A 19,998-nucleotide genomic window follows, 5' to 3' on the forward strand; every position below is an offset into this window, starting at 1 on the left:
AACATTGTGACTCATCTCTGGGAAGCTTTTCAGAATGAGACTAATTTGAAATAGTACAATAGCCTACAGTCTGCATTGTTTTTATAAGAAAATTAGACAAACATTTGTACATGATGACATTCTGTAAACATGTTGTAGGGCTTTGCAGATTGCATCATTTATGAATGGTGAGTGATACACCAAACAGGGTGGAGTCACGTGAGAAACAGACATATATGATTGGACGGTGCAGGCACACTGGTCTCGCGCTCTCACTGATTGGCTGTGCTTTCGAATGGGCGGGGCTTACACTAACAGGGTTGGGGTGTTTTACGCTCGGCGGAGTAGTGCTGCGTCTGTCACAGCCAGAAAGAACAACTTCTACGTTCTGCCGTGGTCAAACCGCTCTGTAATCGTATTGTTATTGTCCAAAGCTGCTTCACACTGTTCTCTGACGAATGAGGTGCAAGACTAAAAACAAAATTACTGTCGTATACTCGCCTAAATTGAATTTGGTTTAAATTTGGACCTTTCACAGCTGAATGGAGCAGCAGCGGGGGCTCAGTAGTTTCACCCCAGCCGAGTCTGCAGGCTGCCAGGCTGCGGTCTCCACCGGTCAGCCAACCATGCGTTTGTCCGTCACCTCGACCACGGGAACCCCAGTGGAGCTCACTGTCCCCCGGGGAGAGACTGTGGAGGGACTGAGGACACACATCTCCCACAAACTCAGGCTGCAAACAGACAGAATCGTCCTCCTGTATAGAGACAAGTGAGTTGTGATTCTTCACACATTGCTTCATCGCCGCTGTTATATTCTTAAGTCAATATATGCTGACTAGAAAATGTGTATGTGGCAGGCAGCTGACTGCAGGCCAACTGTTGGACCTGGGTGTAACAGATGGAAGCAAGCTGACCCTGGTCCCTGCCATTGAAGCTGGTTTAGTGGTGAGTAAGCCGATGCAGCCTCCACCATACAAACAGTTGTTATCATTATTATATTACTTAACGATTACCTGTACATTAATAGTTTGTCTCGTGTAAAGTGGTGCATCATATTGGGTTGTTATAGCTATATGAAGCAATCAAATGTACGATTCATTCCTTGTTTCCTGTTCTCGTCCAGTTCATTTTATAGTCATATAATTGTGATGATGTATCACAAATGATTATCACACTGTAGATTGATAAGCATGAAGTAATGATGGATTACTTGTAAAAATAAATGGGTCCACAAGGCTAATGGTGACTAATGACTGGCTAAATATTGATACATTTCTAGTGCTGTAATGATGTTTCCATCAATCTGGGTGAACCACCACTTTACGTAGGAGGAGGAAAGGGAATCTTGTTTTCTAATGCTAACTCTTGATGAAGTATTCATACAACTCAGTGTGATGCACCACTTTACTTGAGGGGTACACCATTGGTAACTAATGGACAGGTAGTCATGAACTAATGATTTATGTCTCTGTAACATCACTTTACTTAAGGGCAGGCATAGAAACTGAAAGGCGGGTAATGATGACGTAATGATTTTTTATTGGATAAGTGCTGTTTACAACATTATTTAGAAGTAAGAACGATAAGTTAATGGATTCCATTATAAGGATTCACAGATAACCACAAACAATTAAATACATATTAGTTAATTAACCCAATATCTTACAGACATTTTTCAATCAGGTTATCAGCTACTAAAATGTGCTGAATATTTAATCAAGAAGTGCCCGTTAACTGATGCCTTACTGGCAGTTAGTTCCTCATTCGATCTTTATTTGTTCCCTGGTAATACTCAAACATTTATGAAATATTATAAAGTGTTCCCGAATCACATTTCCATTCACATCCATGTCCACATGTAATCAGTCTTTATAGCTGTCATGTTGTGATATCTTTATTGCCACAGTGCTCCACTGCCAGAGCCGAGAGAACGATGATGGACGTCTTAGAAGGTTTAACAGAAGTCCAGGTACATGTAATGTCTTTTTGACTCTATGCTGTAAATATATAGACACTTGTTTAATACATAAATGTGATGAGGGGGGAAATCTTGTTCTCGAACAATTCAAACTATGCACTGGTGTGTCTTTTCCATTTATGGTCATGCAGTAGCACATAACACACATTTCACCGCTGTCCTAAGACATTGTGACAAATGCTTTTTTCAGATAAAAATCGCCCCCCCCCCCCACACACACACACACACACACACAGCTCTGTATTTAAAGTTGAGATCCTCAAGATGTTCATGAAATCCAACAATTGTTTTAGGGCATTTTGTCTGCAATGGCCCTTCTCTCTATTTACAATCATTAATTACTGTAACCCTTCTATAGCAATGACTACATTCATGATGACCTTTGTCTTAAAATAATGTGAGTTCATGAGGCTGCTGTTCTTCTGTTGTATGTCTGACAAACTAGATATTAAATGAATGTTTGCTGAAATACTGTAAATCCCACTTGATGTTACCAAGGTAACCACAAGTGTCAACAAATTAAACTCTGATGTGTGTCTTTCCTGACTACCCTGCAGATCGGAGACTTCCTGTCTGGGCGCTCACCTCTGACCATTAACCTGGGAATTGGTGCCCACATGATGTATGTGCAGCTCCAACTGTCTGCACAGAACGTGGCGGAGCTGCAGCGCCACAAGGACTTGAGAGCTGGGAGCAGCAGCGACCCTCAACCCGGCATGCCCACTGCCGCCAACATGAGCCACCCTAACTCATCCAACAAAACCACAGGATCCACCTCCCAAACCTCTACTCGAGCCCCAGACTCTTCTGACTCTACATCCTTGATCCAATTGAGTGCTCAAAGACCCATAACTTCCTTGAACTCAATAGCTCCCAGCACCACTGTCCTTCCACATCAATCCTGTCCTCCACACTCCACACACACATCCGCTCCTGTTCTTTCAACCCCTTTTTTTCCTGCTGGTTGTCCACATCCCAGCAGTACACAACCAGCAGCCACACCAGTCTGTTCACCGGCTCCCACCGGCTCCATTTCTGGACCCCGGAGCCCAGCGTCAGCTTCAACCCTCAAAGAGGTTAGTCTGACATATTCTACTGCAACAGTGTATCCAAATCCCAATGCATTGTCATGGTTTCACCACGATGCATTATTGGCATGTTTTAGTGACATAACCTATAACAATCAGAATCCGTTTATTTGCCAGGAATGTTTACACAAACGAGGAATTTTTCTAGGCGGAACGTGCATACATTAGACATGAGACGAGACAAACAATCAACAACAACAGTGCGGTGGGTATTAAATTAAGTATAAGATAAAGTGCTCAGACAAACAGATAACATTAATGTAAGTGTATGTTGAAGTGACATGTGTGTTTAAGTGACATGTGTGTAAATATGAAGTGTGCAGGGGAGTGCCCGGTAAGAAGAAAGAAAAGAAAGAAAAATAGTCCTGGAGTGACAGTCAGTCAAGCCATCTTTTCCTTCTTGTTTTACAGAGTAATGGTCATGCCTCATCCACTGCAGAGCTGAGCAAGCAGCCAGGAGCAGTCATAGAAAGTTTTGTGAGCCCCTCACCAGGTGTCTTCTCTGGGACTTTTTCTGGTAAGTGTGTCAGCAGCAAGGTGTCAAGTAACGAAGTACAAATACTTCGTTACCTTACTTAAGTAGAAATTTTGGGTATCTATACTTTACTGAACTATTTATTTTTCAGACGACTTTTTACTTCTACTCCTTACATTTTCACGCAAATATCTGTACTTTCTACTCCCTACATTTTAAAAATTGCCTCGTTACTGTTTCATTTGTTTGTTTTCACTCCGGCTTGTCATCGTTCAAAAACACACACACAAAAAACCTCTCCGCCCCGTTGCCCACAAATACGTGCGCGCGTACACAGGTGAGCGCTGAGCACACACACCAGCGGACAGAGAGCGTCAGAAAATATGTCGCGTGAAAAGTAGACCGCTATATCTGCATTTTAAACGCTCCCAGGGTGAAGACGCAACAGCAGCTCTCATGTGAGGAGCAGCGGAGTTCTCCTCGCACCGGAGCAGCTCTCTGAACCCGGAGCAGCTCTCTGAACCCGGAGCAGCTCTCTGAACCCGGAGCAGCTCTCTGAACCCGGAGCAGCTCTCCTGCTCCACGTGAAACGAGCCACGGTGCTCGTGTCTTCTACCAACAATGAACTGCTGGCTTCACACAAAAGTACACGGATATAAAACTAAGTCATGAATAAATACATGGACAAATGCCTGTACTTTCGGGTAAATGGTTACGGTACGCCGTTAACAGGTTACGCTTACGCATGCGCGATTTGACGCGACGCCGTGAGCTCGTCTTTTCTTGCTGTTGCATTTCTCAAAATAAAAAAACAGATCTAAGCTCAATATTGAGCATGAATTGAGAGAGGCCATATCAAATCTACAACCCCGTTTATTACATATGTGTCGAGGAAAGCAGGTCACTGCAGCCACTAATACGGATACAACCTGATGGTTCACATATCTGCACTCATTCGTTTTGTTTGGCAAAAAAAAATTAAAAGCTTATTGTTTTCCACAATGAGCTATTTAGTAGTAACTAAATATGAGTTATTTTTGCAGAGATAGAACTTACACAAAACATTGTCTGATGGGGCAATCTGATTTACTTGAAAGTGATTGCAATTTTCTTTATTCTGTTATTTATAAAAGCACAGATGAGTCACACAATTATGTTATTTACAGAAAAAGTTTGAGAACCACAGCTTTAAGTGTTTGTGTCGAAGTCGCCGCCGCCTATTTTGCACTATTACAATACTTATAGGCAACTAGTCATCATGTCTTCCGCTCCATGAAACGCATGTTAATGCTCAGTAGTACACATATGGTACTTTAATGTATTTGCGTTGTAACAAAATGTGATCATTTTAAATGGGCATATATGCAGCTGAAACGGGTAGCCTACTGCATCCCACATTTTTCAACATAACATTTTAAAACATTATAGTCATTATGGCCTTTATAAAAATTATTGTTTTGGGGGAGGTGGGGTAGTGCACTATAGGCCCCTGAGACGCGTCTTAAGAGTTTATCCTTAATGAAAAAAAAAACATTCCCCTTACATTACTTTTATACTTTTAAGTAGTTTTTAAACCAGTACTTTTACACTTTTACTTAAGTAAAAAGCTTGAGTTGATACTTCAATTTTTACAGAAGTATTTTTAAACCCTAGTATCTATACTTCTACTTGAGTAATGAATGTGAATACTTTTGACACCTCCGGTCAGCAGCGAAAGCCTGATTATGGAATATCAGAATACAGTAGTGTTTGATTAGTTTAATCAAGATAGATACACAGACAGACAGTTTTTATTAATCCCAAAGGAAAATTACAGTTTTGCAACAGCAAAGTCACTGAAATCCTGAAAATAGATGAGGCAGGTGTAAACACATTATAAACAATAACTAAAACACACTAAATATTAGTGATGGCGAGATGAAGCTTCCTGAAGCATTGAAGCTTTCCATCCAATTGGTTCGCTCATGTGCCGACGCTTCACGGAGCTTCATTTGCTCTACTGCGTCACCAAGTGGACAATACATGTAAAACAAGCAGAGTGATCATAACGACACCATGGCTTTGGTGTGTGAAGCTTTAAATTGAATAATTATGTTTGTGATGCCAATACATCAATTATTAACTTATTAATATTGTGTCTATCTTTATGATATAATGGCAGGGTCAAAATCAAAACTCGAAACCAATTGGGAGAGGGTTGTGATGTGACTGTGGGTCAGTGGTTAGAATATCCGACTTTCAGTCAGAGGATCGGTGTTTTGAGCCTCAGCTCCGCTAGTTCATGTTGATGTGTCCAATTTTTTAAGTAAAAATAAGAACTTTTCCACAGTGCTGGGCTTTTTGAGACTATTTCACCTGCTTTATAAAATACCCTTTCACAGGCACACATGAAGCTGGGTACAGAGAGGAAGGGGGAAATCCATTGAGTTTCGCTGCCCCTTATATTTCAAATCGCACGGCAAACCCATGAATCATTTTCTGAATCAGTCACGTGGTACGGCCGGCTCGCGAGGCTTCGAACGTCACCACATACATCATCGACACAAGCCTCGATACGCGCTTCACCAAAATCTACCTGGATTACTCGACACGCGCATCGAAGCCTCGACACATCACTACTAAATATAGTTAACAGAGAATATAGATTTAAGATGTACCTGTGTGGATAAACACTGTACAATGATGCAATGTATCAGTCCAAACCTGAAGATATTCAGTTCTTGACAAAGAAAAGCAGCAAATCATGACATTTGAGCAGCTGGAACCAATGGAACCGTGGGATTTCTACTTTACTTATCTGTTTTTTTTTTTTTTTTTATCGTTGCACTAATGTCGGCTGTCTCAGTTTGCTTAGGTCTCCTTTTTCATCAACTATCAGCCACCTCGTCCTCCCTAATGTCCTATGCTCTCTTCTCCTCCCATCAGGCTCTCTGACCCCATGCAGTCAGAGTGGCATCGGCGTCATTCTCCAGATCTTTAACGACCTCCTCAGAGCTGCCTATCACCACCAGGGGGCTCAACCTGCCCCTGCTCATCAACCCCACTGCCCTGATTCGAACCCTCCAGCCAGCCTGCTGCTCACAGCAGAGGAGGGGCCAAGCAAAGCAAAGAGCCAAACACTGGAGACCCAGAGGACAGAGCACCTCAGTAAAACTCCAGGTGAACACATGATATTACACACTTGAACACTGGAGGAGTTACTGGTGATTGCATTCATAATACATTATTTATGCAGCTATATATTCCAGGAACAAAACAAAAAAGGTGAAATATATAAACATGGCTGCTTTGGCTCTCAATAGATGTCAAGTTCCCACGTATTTTTCGGTCAACTCTAGCCCAACTTGAAATTACCTGGTACATGTGATCCCAAAGGACAAATGGGACAACTCGTTTCCAACACAGCTCAATCTTTATTGTTTTTCTTATTCCTCAATTGTTGGCTGGTTGGTCCATTTAGGTTGAAAACCTTCTAACACAAAAAGCAAAAAGTTATACAACCAGAATGTAAATAAACTTTAAACAATTTTTGCCAACAAATGAATAAATAATGGCTACAGTGGCTTCTTTGGCTGTACCATCAGTTGACTCCTTCCCTCTCTCTGTCTCAGCTGAAATGTTTGCTGTCAGAGCTTCCCTTTGCAGGTGTTTCCAATTAACTGATCAGCAGCCTGCACTGGCCGACTGGCAGTGCATTCTGGGACATGTGGTCTTTTTTTCCTCTTTTCCTTTTTTTTCTTTTTCTTTTGGCAAAGTAACCTACATTTGACTAAATAATTAACTCAGCAATAGACCTCCAGCTGGCTTAAATGACACTGACCAAACATTTGGTGCTGTGATAAAAGGCCATATTTATTTACACACGCCCAAATTCATGAGGCTTAATGGGAGTCTATGCCTTCTACTCTACATGCTTCTATTTAAGTGCCCATTACTAGTTGTAACCTGTGTTTGTGTACATGCATGACAAATCCATGTCTGCTCTTTTAGACATCCATCTATTTCCATTTGTCAAATATTGAAGTATAATGAAGGACTAGTAGCATGTCTAACAAGTTGTTATTCCTCCCCTCCCCTGTAGGTGAGGAGAGTCACCTGACCTGCTCAACCACACAGGAAAATCAAACATTACACTGTAAACTAGAGCGCCTGCAGTTTTTGATGCATCAGAGGCGTCTACGCAGGCGAACTCGGAGGTACCCACGAACGTCTCAACCGTACCAGCATCATCCCCATCGTCCCTAGTCTCCTGCATGGGAGAGATCCACTCACTGTGATAGCAGAGGCTGCTTTCTCGTGACTAGAAGGAACCAACCAAGGCTGACCTCTGAACTCGTGGAACAGGTCAAAAAGCAGCAGAGTAAACTAAAATGCTTTGGTGCTATTTTGACACATATATTTCTGAAGAATGTAAGCCCAACAGGTCCGAGGTGTCTGATTCCTGTGGCTGTCTTTGTGCTGAGCATGTTATTTCATCTGAGTCTGTCAATGACAATGGCTGACATTGTTACGTAGCATATGCCACAAAAGGTTCCAATGTGCATTTTCATGTTATACATCTTGGTGTTTTGTACAAAGACGTGTTACTGTATGTTTGTTTAAGTACTCCAATGCCTTAAATGTACATGTCTTGAATGTAAACTATGTATTGTTCTGTGCTAAGGATGTTCCTTGAAATGTTTCAATATAACTTATATGAATGACAATGCAGGTAAAAAAAGAATAAAGGAAAACATTAAGAAACCTTGGGATATTTCCGTTGCCATTTTATACCTGGAACACATAACATTGCTGCCTTCATTTGTCTCTTAATTGAGACCTTTTTGTCATTCAGACATTGCTGTCTTTTACGTTAAATGTCCTTACATTCAGGCATGACGTGAATTTTGACTGTGAGGAGATGGATTAAACAAGCTAAAGACGTAGATAAACAAACAGATAATGTGACTGATCTTATACCTAGGCCATGAAGGAGGCCTACAGAATTGGGGAGTCCTGAACAACCCAGCCAGAAACTGACAAAGGAGATCAGAATTACAAAAAAAAGCTACCCTGAAAAGAACCATGTGTTTTACCACAGGTTTGATAAGCCAATATTCACACCCCTCGCCTGCTCCGATTCATACATACGTCACGCATCCACTGCAACTCAGTTATATGCACCTCAAATTCTACATACACTATATATATATATATATATATATATATATATATATATATATATATATATATATATAGATAGATAGATAGATATATTTAGCTATATAATGTACACTACCATGTACAGTAGGTGGCAGTGGGATCCGCCACGCTTCCTCCAATAAAGCTCCAGAAGAAGAGGTCTGTGCGCAGAGCTGGAGCTCAGGACGCGCCCCCTTCCTCCTCTCATTCGACCCGCAGCTCCGCTCAGCATCGGTTGGACTCCTGACAGTTGAAGGTGGGTTTTCCCCCCATTGTTTTCTAAATGTTTTCACGGTAAATTTCGTGGGAATTATACATGTTCACATATATCTGCAGATTTTCCAAGGCATGATTAGAATGTCATCTTTTTCCCTGGTTTAAAGTATTGCTATTATTTGTTTTAAATATATGAATAAACAATTGTACATTTGCATGCATTGTGTTGCTGTTAAGGGGAGTTTGGAATTGCGCACAAAACAAAATCCGTATCACATTCCTCAGTTATGTAACCACCATAATATGGCATCTTGCTGCATGAGACGCTGCTCGCAATGTCGACCAGCGGATCAACAGTGAAGCGCTTGAGCTCGGTGCCACAAAATGGCGCCCAGAGAATAAAAACTGTCTCCCTAATCCGCTAAAATAACGGTACCACGCTGAAAGGCCCGAGGCGTAACTCTCCGAGCTGCTCGGCTTTCAATGTTGGCGGGATCGATTTCAAGTAAAAGCACCATAAAATATATATTTTTCGGTTAAGTAGGGAAGGTTTATTTTAGTTCCAACCAAAAAGAATGAGAATAAATATTTATTTTTGAATACACTGTTCCACGGGCTGGTGACCTACTTTAGCTCTGCGGACGGGATTTGCCGATGTTTAACATTTGTTCAGATTTGTGTTTATTTATTTTTTGCGTCAGCTGATTGGTGTTTATGTTTGCATTTCCCAGCTACACTATGTCGGATGAGGGTAAATTGTTCATCGGAGGCTTGAGCTTCGAGACCAACGAGGAGTCTCTGGCTGCGGCCTTCGGCAAATATGGAACCATCGAAAAAGGTAAATTATTTTAATTACATAATTTAATTAATATTTTTTTAATTTTTAATTTTCATTATTTTGGTGCACTTTAAAAAAAAAAGAATACTTTTTTTTCTCCCTCATTAGTGGATGTTATCAGAGACAAAGAGACAGGGAAATCTCGCGGTTTTGGCTTTGTGAAATTCGACAATGCAGAAGATGCCAAAGACGCACAGGACGGCATGAATGGCAAGGTAACATCACAATGCACAATTAACCAGCATTTCACATTATTTATTCTTTGTTCTTCTGATGTTGTTGAACTTGATATTAACCCTTTGCCCAAATATCTTCTATTTCCCTGTAAATGACAGTGTTGGGAAGTAATGCAAATAATGGCATTACGAATGAATGAATAAAGGATTATTTTAACAACATTTTTTTTTTTTTTTGCAGACTCTCGATGGACGGTCAATTCGTGTGGATGAAGCAGGAAAGGGTGGACGTTCCAGGGGAGGTTTTGGGTCCGGTGGCCCAAGAGGACAGCGAGGAGGAGGATTTGGCGGGCGTGGGCGAGGTGGACGAGGTTACTCGAGAGGTGGACACTAGCTGTCTGCGTATTAATTGTCACGTGGTGTGTTTGCAACACCATGCCTCTCCCTCTGTTGGTCAATGCTGCCCTTGTGTCATCTTAGGTGGTGGTGGTGGTGGATACAATGGAGACCGGAGCTACGGTGACAGGAGTTACAGTGATAGAAGCTTCCATTCTGAAGGGAGGTTTTCTGGCAACCAGTACAGGAATAGCGGCGGCGGCGGAGGAGGCGGCGGATACTCAAGCTACAGAGACAATAGGTAAGGACAATTTATGAAATCACAGTTTAGACTCCCTGATGGATGCACGTTAATCTGGTTCAGTTATATTAAATATTTGGCATATTTTCAGGGGTCAGGGTGGATACGGTGACCGCGGTACATCCTACCGTGATGGATACGACAGCTATGGTAAGCTATGATATGCATTTGTACTGTGTCTGTAGACTTATGTTGGGGCTGTAACTTTCAAATTTTAAAGCATCAAATCAACCTGCCATAAGACTCTTAATTAACTAGTAAACCATTTTAAAACAGTTTAATGCTTAACATTACACTTAAGCTGAAATATGAACATAGTTTGTCTGTGGTATGCTGATTACACGCATCACACTAAGCATTTAATTAAACATTTAACAACATTAAACATTACTTCCCAGGACAATCACACCAAAGGTTATCAAACATTTAATTAAAACTGTACAGCCCCAACATATGAAGACTTGTATGATGTATGTCCCTCAGTTTTGTACCTGAGCCCAACTTGATGCCTTTCTGCGGTTGCCAAATTTTGCTAGCCCCCCCCACCACCCTCCTTCCACAGTCCCACTCTGATACAGAGGCTGGCAAAAAATTTGAATCACTTAGCAAATGTTACTTGTTCTGACATGGCTCAGCAAATGGAGCTGAAAAACGGAGGGAGGGCTTAAGGACTGTCTGGTGGGATTGAGGGGATGTTGTGAAACTCGAGTGTTGGAACTTTCCGTGTCTTTACCTGTGTGCCCACTTCTTATCCTCAGCTGCAAACGAGTAAACATCTCCCTGATTCAAGATCATCACTTGGCTGGCTGTATTTCAAAGATGCGCTCCTCAAGAAAAATGTTCACGTGTTATTGCTGACCTTAGTTTTGTAGTTCTGTTGTCGTAGCTCAAGCATCTTAAAAAATAATGTAGCCATGAGTTTTGGTCAAACCATGTTACAAATTACAGTTCCAGACTCTTACCTTGCTTGATTGGGCATCTTTATTCCTCAAAGGTCGTTTGTTAACTAAAAGGCATCTGTGTAATCGGATCAGTCAAAGTCCCAATTTGAGGACCGAACTGCTCTCCACATGGCCACTACCATCGCTGTAGACTTTATACAGCACGTAAAGTGTTTCCTGATTTTGAATCCTTAGTATTTTTAATTTTTTTTTTTTAAATAATATATATATATATATATATATATATATATATATATATATATATATATATATTTAAATATCCGCTGGGCTTGGTCCTGTTCCTTTTCCTTATTTACCCGCTCAGTCTCAGTGGCTGACCTACCTCCTTGCCAAGTTTTAAAGTGAGGAAAGAAATCCAATTTACTCATAAACAGACTTTTGGGGGATTTTATGCTAAATTCCTTTTACTATATAAAAAAAAAAACCTTAGTCTGGCTGAGGCTCCTGTTTGTTCAAAGAGTGAATTCCTTTCAGACTGGTGAACTACACAACCGAAGTGGCCGGCTGTCATGAAGTTGCAAATTGCAGCATGCTACAGTCTGTCCAAGGTATCTTTTGTGCTCTGCTCAACATCTGCATTTTAAATGTGCTGTAAAATGGACTAATCTTGTTTAAGTGATCGAAAAATGTAACTCCGTTTCCCTAAAGTAATATCTCAAGCGGGAACAGTTTTGTACTTTATGTTCTTTGTATGATCAACATTTTTTTTCTTTGTCAGTTTGGCTTCATGGAGCCTATTAAACAGACTGTGGAAAATAATCTTGATTCTTTTGCCTTTTAAAACTACCGCATGGGGTAATTTAGTTGACAGCGGTAGGCCCATGTTACTGTAATGCTGCGTGAGGAAAAAAAATATAACGGCCCGTAGTCCTGAAATTTCAGTTCTTTGGAGAGCGATTTGATAATTGCCCGTTGTCTAAATTAACTTCAATGTACAACGCCGGATTACGCTCCAATTAGGCGCTTAAAAAAAAAATCCCCTAACTGCTGTCTGGTCTCCTAAAAACATAATGGTTTTTGGCCCGACAGTCTGTACAAAAAAAGCAGCAATTTGTGATCGCCAACCGTATAGTGCATTGAAATCGAACCTCTAGTGAGGTTTGATTAAACCCCTAAAGTTGAACAAAGGGGATGCTGGGAAAACATCCGTTGGTCATGTTAATGTTTCATTACATTCAAGAGGTCAGCCACATCAAAAACCTACAAGTCCTTGGAGAGTGAAGTGTTGCGCCTTCCAACAAGTGCTCATCAGAGAGGAAAGCTGCTCTCTTGCCTAGGTCAAATGTGGAGAAAGTAGGCCAATGCACGTGAGGTAAAAATCTACTTTTGCTTTGCTCACATCCTTCAAACTCAGTTCTCATTGTTTCCATGAATACCTTCAAGTTAGTCGTTGTTTTTAGTCCTCTGCTTCAGATGTCGCCCGCAACATGCCATGGCCTCTTCCCCGATTGGAAAAGTTCATTGAGAAATTGTTTCTAAGAAGCTCCTCTGGATTGTAGTGCTCATCCTCCCGAGTCCACCAAAAAAGCTTTGGCCTCTAAGTCATGGGTAGTATTGTGCCCAGTCCACTTCTGTTCACTGCATTAGTCCTCACATTTGCTCCAGTAATGCCCCTGCAGCAGTCCTAATTGACGTCTAAGGTGTCTAGACTGTACTCAGTTTGTTGTTCCCTTACATATGAATAAGTGGTGAGTTTCAGACTCGAATAGGATTGCATGCATATTGTGATCTGACTTGTGTAAAATGTTAATTGCCATGCCTAATCCATCTCTTGCTCTTTTTCTTTAGAGTGAGCTGGCTGTCACTGGAACCCCTCACAGCTGAAGTATCTGGCTTTAGATGGCAGTAATCGATGCAGATTCAGTGATCGATGCAGATTCAGTTATCAGGTAAAATATTGTATAAAAGTTGATCCCTCATGTTACTGGCTCAGTACACCTGGCTGACTTGCAATGTCTTACTGCCTTTTTTCAGGTCCAATGTGCAACAGTGGTGGCGCAGCTGTAAGCAGTGGCTACATAGGAGGAGCGGGCCAGGATCCTGCCGAGTAAAAGGTCGAGGCCTTTGTGAATCTGATCTGTTGGCTTGCAAGAAGGACACATTTCTCAAATGTAATGGCTGCTATTCACAGGTCTTGGTGACGAGACGGGCGAGATGACACAAGAGCTGTACAGCCTCTTGTCTGATATAACTATTTTAATGCTAATTAATTTAATAAGTCAATCTAGTATTACAGTATTCTGCTGTTTGAACCTTTTTGTATTACAATTTCAAAAATAAAAACTGGCACTAAAACGGCTTGTGGTGTTGTAATTGCCAAAAGTATTTTAGTACTTTTAGTGTTTTTGGATAAGTGGTACTAAAATTCTTAATTTCGGTTTGAGTTTATAAAGTAAGATGGGTCCTACTTGGGGTGGTGCACCCAAAAACAGGAATGCTTCATGTCAATGTATTCCTGCAAAATAAACGTTCAAAAGCACGAAATGGTCTCGACAATTGATATTTAATTATTCTCGATGCAAGTAGCTTTATGCATTTAGGTTGATAAATAATGCGGACATACCCTTAATGTTTCCCTATTATGAAATATGTAACTTCCAAGTTACAGTAGATGTTCCACAACTAGGAGGTACATGCTTTGAAATTCAATCCAAACTGAAGAAATATCAAGTAAACTAGGTTGAGGTAAAGAAAAAAAGATTTTAATATAGAACATTTACAAGCTAAATTGAGCGAAGGCTCATGTCCACACGGTGCTGGCTGTGGAAGAGGTGGAGCTCAGGGCGCTGTACGTCTCTGGTGGTGCTTACACGTACCACAAGAAGCCGAACCGCTTGTGCAAAAGCTCTTCACGAGGCCGGAGATTGAACAGCTCCTCTGACAGAGGGGCGACCCAGCGGCCGGTGTGGAAGACGCTCTCGCCAACCTGCACGGGTGTTAACGGGACACACATCTGTCACAAATACACTGATGCTAACCTGCATCTGGATCAAATGATAATCAACTTTGATTATTAATCCCAATAAATAAAACATATACTTTATAATCTAAATACAAATAAGTTCCAGGTGCTACTGATCTGGTGTTTACCAGAAGCATAAAGATTGCATGTAAGCATTGTTTTTATAGTTATAATAACCACTGATGGACTAATATACAGAAATATTCTTACTAAAGCAGTTAGCAATATCACAGATTTACATGCATTCTTTTTGGCGTCTTGTTTTTCAACATCAGCTTAATCACATTTTCAATATCTGTTGCAAATATTCAATAGTGAACACAAATTATTTGTGCAATGCATGAAGGGCTTCCATAAGTGGGTCAAAATTAACAGTCTTAAAAATCAGTGTTTCTTGGTAATAATACAATACGAAAATCATTATTTTAAATCCGTACAAAAATAAAGTTGGTTGGAAACACATTTTAAAAGAGAAAAAGTAATAACTATGAAAAACTACATGCATTAACATAATTTTGCATAAAACTACCTTAGACGCTACTTAATTATGGCAACAATACATCCCAAACTAAAGTATTGTTAGTTGGCTGTAAAGTGACTTAAAAATAGACAAACATGCTTGTGCCTTAGGTGAAAGTGCTTTTACACCCTCATCTTGGTTTGAGCTTCAGAGTCACTTTAAACTAGAATATTTTATAAGCATGGAAGACTAAAAGTAAGTCTATTTAAGTCATCGTTTCATGAAGTTTGTTTTAACTCTGAAGTGTTTTTTAAATTAATCTTTAAACTGCTGTCTTGGCGAAGGACTTCCTTGCAAAAGAGATTTTGAATGTCAATGGGAAAATATCCTTGTTAAATAAATGTTGGGTAAAAAAAAAAAAAGCATTTGTAGATATGTTGAAATGCAGAAAGCCTGTGATGTTGATGCTCAAGTGTTTTCACAACGAAGAGAAATCCCAGCTTCTCTTTACCTTCCAACCAGGAACGTCCTTCATGAGAACCGCCTCCTCTTCTAGATTTTCCCTCAGCATCCGTAAAGACCTGGCCAGAGGGAGAATTAAACGGTTACATGAAGACTAGTATGAGGGAGTTACCGCATTTAAAAACTAAACTGATTTGTGTGCGAGTTTGTTGTTGTTGTTGCCGTCACCTTCGGTCTTGCTCTGCCTGCAGCAGAGGCATCAGAGCTATCCTGGCTTCCATCTCCTCAATCTGCAGGCGCCTTTAATGCACAAACACATCACCACTAGTTCAGCCACATTGTCTATTGTGACCAACATTTAAACCCAAAGTATAATTGCCAGAATAATCCTACCTCCTTTCTCTGTTCCAGCTAAAAAGCCTCCAGTAACCAAACACCATGATGCCAATCCCAATGCCAAACATGCTGTATCCTGTTGATTAAAGATTGGATGAGTGACAGTTTGGGGCAACATTGTATTTAACCACAGATAAGTAATGTCGGGATTTGATTTATCCCAACCACATAATCAAGTTTCAGTGTACCAACATTCATAAAAGAGACCAGATAGAAGCAACTGGTCAAACCGGTTTAACACCCTTTTTTTTGTCACAATTGAATGTAACTAAAGATGAAGTTCCTAAGGCTCAACCTGAATCCTATTTTCCATGTTTTTGTGCATAAGTGAGTAATGGACAACCTTTTTGTTCTTATTTAATTGATCCAGTATTGATTGATGCCCACAAAGGAAGAATGCTTTACAGAATGGGACTTGCTGTTGCACAATAATCAGACTTGGATGCAATGATGGACAGAATGGATTAAGCGAAAGATAAATAACACCTTTTTATTTCTATGTTGGTCCTTTCCATAATGCTGTCAGACACTAATAATAACAATCGGAGCCGGTTGGTGGCAAATACAATAACGTTTAGTGGTCGTAACATGCAGCTTGTTTGTTTTCTGCAGCACCGGGTCTAAGCGCAATTACAATTCTAAATGATCTATTTGTTGAAAGTTAATGACATTTAACCAATACGTTTGTTGACCAACCAGGAAATACACATTTTGATCACTTTCTTTTGGTCTGTATCTTTTTCCAAATTACAAACGATAGGTCAGCCGCAGAGTTCATTGCACGCGCGTCAGGAGAAGGTAGGTGGCTGTGTCGGTGCCTGTTCAAAACACGTTTATACATATTTGACCTAATGCTCTTGCTGTCAGTTTTATATTTGTATCATATAGTTATTAATCTGTCGTCAAGTCGGTCTGACGCCTGTCTATACTTTCGTACAGCAGCTTGGAGAGGACGCTCAACTGTGATTCTTGGAGACTAATAACTTGTACACAGAAGCCCAATTGGAGAATAAAGCGGATTTTAAATCGATCTTCGATGCCCTCTTTCCTTCTGTCACAGTAAAGTTGAGAGGATGTCTAGCTTGCTTTGAATATTTGAACTTTAATGTGAGCACTGTTTAAATATGTACAATTAGAACACCTTCGGTTGCGTGTCATAAGATAACCATTTGATTTAGGTGGGTCTTGATGATGCACGATAGAAAAGGCAGCCAGGCGTTATTGTACATGTAGGTTCTATTGAATGACATCAACAAGCTTCCGTTTAAGAAGCGTTCACATTTAATTATTGCTAAGTTTTTACTAAGGTGAACGTGACCCGCTCAGCACCGGGGACTCGTGCACTGCTGGTTTGTTGTCTCCGTGGCTTCTCGGTACTTTGGAACGCAACGGTGGCTATGTAACCGCTCGTGCGTGGACCCGTTTCTTTCGTAATGTAAGTACCTGACAGTCCTCGTTTCGGCAGATTTCTCTTATAATCAAACGAAGCATAGCCTCCCGCAGGAGGCATGTCCTGCTTCACCTTGGACCCCGCCATCTTCCGCTGTCTTCTCCGCAACACGCCGGTGACGTCACTGGATGTAGGCTTCCTCTCTCGTCCGATACCGCTTCTGTGGCGCTCTACCGCCCCCACCCGTCTGGATGGCAACTCATGACAACTCCTTCTTCTTCTTCTTCTTCTTCTTCTTCTTCTTCTTCTTCTTCTTCTTCTTCTTCCTACTCTTCTTCTTTGGTTTTAGGCGGATGGCATCCGAAAACGTTGCATTACTGCCACCTACTGTATTGGAGTGTGGAACAGAAATAATTATCCCTTTATCCCCCCCCAAAATAAAATAAAAATAAACAAAACAAAAAATAAAATGTCACTTTCGGTGCACTAAATCCTTCCACTCAATCCTGTTTCTTTCAGACATTGCAGTACATGTCCTGCTGTGCCAGCTTTTTAATTTTTTTTTGTACATTTAATAATAATAATAATAATAATAATAATACTTTGATTTTATATAGCGTTTTTCTGAATACTGAAGACGCTTTACATAGGAATCATTCACCCACTGATGAGAGGAGCTACCATGCAAGGTGCCACATCAGGACTATCTAACATTCATACACCGTAGGCACAGCAATTTAGGGTTAAGTGTCTTGCTCAAGGACACACCGACATGGGATATAATAATATCATTTTCTAATAAGTTTACAAAAGTCAATATTAACGCAATATTAAGAATACTGCAGCCAGTGTTTGTACTTTTTCCAGGTTCCATCCATAATAATAAAAAGAAAGTCACCAAGTAGGCACCACTGACAGCCTGTCCCTCCAGGCCTCCATCCAAAAACAATCCCATTAAAATTAAGCTCTGAGTGAAAAATTATAGACCATGTATAACAAGGGAAAAACCAGATGAGTGCATAATATGAGGCAATCGGCAGATAGGCCAGTAAACTTATTACAGTCCTGCGACATTCGCAGATACCATATTTTTACTTCATTTATTTTTTGTCAGAGCATTTGATTTATTGATTTCTGTCAGGATGTAATGAATTAGACATGTTTTTGAAGAAGATTACCAACCCTGCCTTTAGAGACCCCATAGCTTTGGTTGAAGTGCATCTACCCTGGAGATGTAAGGGTAAGGGGGCATCTTTTTACCAGCTTTGTCTGAGGGGAGGCTGGTATACGTGTATGCTATCAGCACCAGCGATTCACTGTCCAATTGAAAGGATGAAGGCTACTCTTCACTAATACTTCTCTCTCCACAGTCTGCACACAGGTTGGTTAGTGACCCAGTTATATCTCCATATAAGTCACCTGGCTCTAGGTCAGCCAATAGCACAATTAAATAGCAAAATACTAGTAGAGGGCAGTCACAACATGTAGCAACATTAAAAAAATGGTTTTAGTGGGGGAAAAAAGGGGTTTGGAGTTTTGTTAATCTTTAAGATGATCCAGTAGAGTCTTGGAAGTTGTTTGAGATCTCTCATTTTGCTTTTTGTTTGATCAAATGAATAGTCTAGTGTAGACTTTTTGTCATAAACGTGCAGAGCATAAACACTGTTTTTGGTGACAAATTACCTCAAAGGTCCACATGCAAGCAGTGTCCTGCAATCAAAATCATACTTAAGTAGAAGTACAAAAGTATTGCATGGAAGTACAAATGTACACAAATGTCCCTGTCAGTTGTATTATTTGCCTTGTGAAGCCCCTCCTACTGTCCTCAGTAGGCTGACAAGGGAGGGTTCCCAGTGATAATATAAATCCTTATGTTCTGCAGATATTCTTCATTACTCTTCATGTCTATTAAAGTTCAGGTTTGCGAGGTCAGCATAACACAGCTATGCAGCTGGAGTTGGTTGTGTCTATGAAAGGTCCAGTTCTCAAGGGAAGTCAGTCACACGCCTGCGCACTTCAACACTCACAACTGTTTATCAGTATGTTGACATTAGGGAAGCAGACTGGCCGTTGCACGGTCCAGTCTTGTGAGAAAAGATGAGAACACGGGATTCTCCTCCTCTTGACAGGATAGAGCCAATCAGATGTTAAGACGAGGCGAGACGAACCTGTGACGATAACCTGTGTATGAAAGGCCCCACTTCCCTTTGTGGGGCAGTTGTTCTGTGCCCAACCTGCGTGTTGGCTGTACCACTCATTGCTTTTGCAATTGCAGCGCTGACTACTTTGCTTGTGATCATTTAGTAAATAAATATAGAGAACGAGAGAAGTTGTTGAACTGAGTTCTTCCGGAGGCTACACCAGGCATCCAATAATTAGCACGCATTAACACCAGTTTGATTAAGCTCACCTGGGTCCTTGTGCTCATTGGGTCTGTCCCTTGCTGCAGCAGAAATCCAACCTGCACGATTTTTGTCTGGTTTGGCCCCTTCAGCTCCTCCATTGCAAACCCTCCACGCATCCATTCATGGCTTTCATCACTGACTTTGCAAATTTGGATACTCAATTGTTCACTTTTTGAGTTAACCTTACTTTTTTGTAATTGGTTGGTTTTAAGTAAACCTTGTGGGGGGGACTCTCTTTTTGTGACATGAGCCAGTTTGTGACACGTACTATTAGATTATAACAGGTGTAGGCAGCATTGCAATGTTGAAGATTGATGAGGAATACTTAATTTGATTGATTGTTAATATGTGTATAGAGTGTAAAGTACAATATTTTCCTCTGAAATGTATTTG

General features: G+C 40.7%; 3 protein-coding genes across 5 annotated transcripts; 2 read left to right on the top strand and 1 right to left on the bottom strand.

The window, feature by feature from the left end:
• Nucleotides 1-521: 521 nt before the first annotated feature.
• Nucleotides 522-8,173, top strand: LOC306739984 (midnolin-like; the record flags this gene model as incomplete). Its single annotated transcript, XM_079222085.1, has 7 exons — nt 522-748; nt 837-924; nt 1,886-1,948; nt 2,515-3,033; nt 3,457-3,562; nt 6,446-6,679; nt 7,602-8,173. The coding sequence occupies 7 exons, from the start codon at nt 522-524 to the stop codon at nt 7,763-7,765; spliced, it is 1,401 nt and encodes a 466-aa protein (XP_079078211.1). The 3' UTR covers nt 7,766-8,173.
• Nucleotides 8,174-8,919: 746 nt separating this feature from the next.
• Nucleotides 8,920-13,818, top strand: cirbpa (cold inducible RNA binding protein a). Of its 3 annotated transcripts, XR_013771083.1 has the most exons (8): nt 8,920-8,957; nt 9,649-9,755; nt 9,864-9,970; nt 10,173-10,314; nt 10,412-10,568; nt 10,660-10,718; nt 13,319-13,419; nt 13,505-13,818. XR_013771083.1 is itself a non-coding variant. In XM_079225971.1 (7 exons), the coding sequence occupies exons 2-7, from the start codon at nt 9,656-9,658 to the stop codon at nt 12,010-12,012; spliced, it is 573 nt and encodes a 190-aa protein (XP_079082097.1). In that variant the 5' UTR covers nt 8,920-8,957; nt 9,649-9,655; the 3' UTR covers nt 12,013-12,283. The 3 variants fall into 3 exon arrangements, 2 of the variants coding, with proteins under 2 accessions (XP_079082097.1, XP_079082096.1); XM_079225971.1 differs by lacking the exons at nt 13,319-13,419; nt 13,505-13,818 and adding an exon at nt 12,005-12,283; XM_079225970.1 differs by lacking the exons at nt 13,319-13,419; nt 13,505-13,818 and adding an exon at nt 11,327-11,646.
• A 392-nt stretch (nt 13,819-14,210) lies between these two features.
• Nucleotides 14,211-17,363, bottom strand: ndufa13 (NADH:ubiquinone oxidoreductase subunit A13). The gene is made up of 5 exons (XM_079223452.1): nt 17,254-17,363; nt 15,808-15,886; nt 15,643-15,714; nt 15,464-15,533; nt 14,211-14,456 (listed from the first exon to the last, which is right to left on the bottom strand). The coding sequence occupies exons 1-5, from the start codon at nt 17,345-17,347 to the stop codon at nt 14,337-14,339; spliced, it is 435 nt and encodes a 144-aa protein (XP_079079578.1). The 5' UTR covers nt 17,348-17,363; the 3' UTR covers nt 14,211-14,336.
• Nucleotides 17,364-19,998: the final 2,635 nt, after the last annotated feature.

The sequence above is a fragment of the Taurulus bubalis genome (genome assembly GCF_910589615.1).
Source record: "Taurulus bubalis genome assembly, chromosome: 1".
NCBI lineage: Eukaryota > Metazoa > Chordata > Actinopteri > Perciformes > Cottidae > Taurulus > Taurulus bubalis.

Bases quoted from the DNA above. Each gene is read 5' to 3' on its own strand.
- cirbpa (XM_079225970.1), top strand. From the start codon at position 9,656: ATGTCGGATGAGGGTAAATTGTTCATCGGAGGCTTGAGCTTCGAGACC. The intron at 9,971-10,172 runs GTAACATCACAA...TTTTTTTTGCAG, and splicing joins AGGACGGCATGAATGGCAAG to ACTCTCGATGGACGGTCAAT. The intron at 10,569-10,659 runs GTAAGGACAATT...GCATATTTTCAG, and splicing joins TCAAGCTACAGAGACAATAG to GGGTCAGGGTGGATACGGTG.
- ndufa13 (XM_079223452.1), bottom strand. From the start codon at position 17,347: ATGGCGGGGTCCAAGGTGAAGCAGGACATGCCTCCTGCGGGAGGCTAT. The intron at 15,887-17,253 runs GTACTTACATTA...TTTAATCAACAG, and splicing joins GCCGAAACGAGGACTGTCAG to GATACAGCATGTTTGGCATT. The intron at 15,715-15,807 runs GTAGGATTATTC...TGTGCATTAAAG, and splicing joins AGCTGGAACAGAGAAAGGAG to GCGCCTGCAGATTGAGGAGA.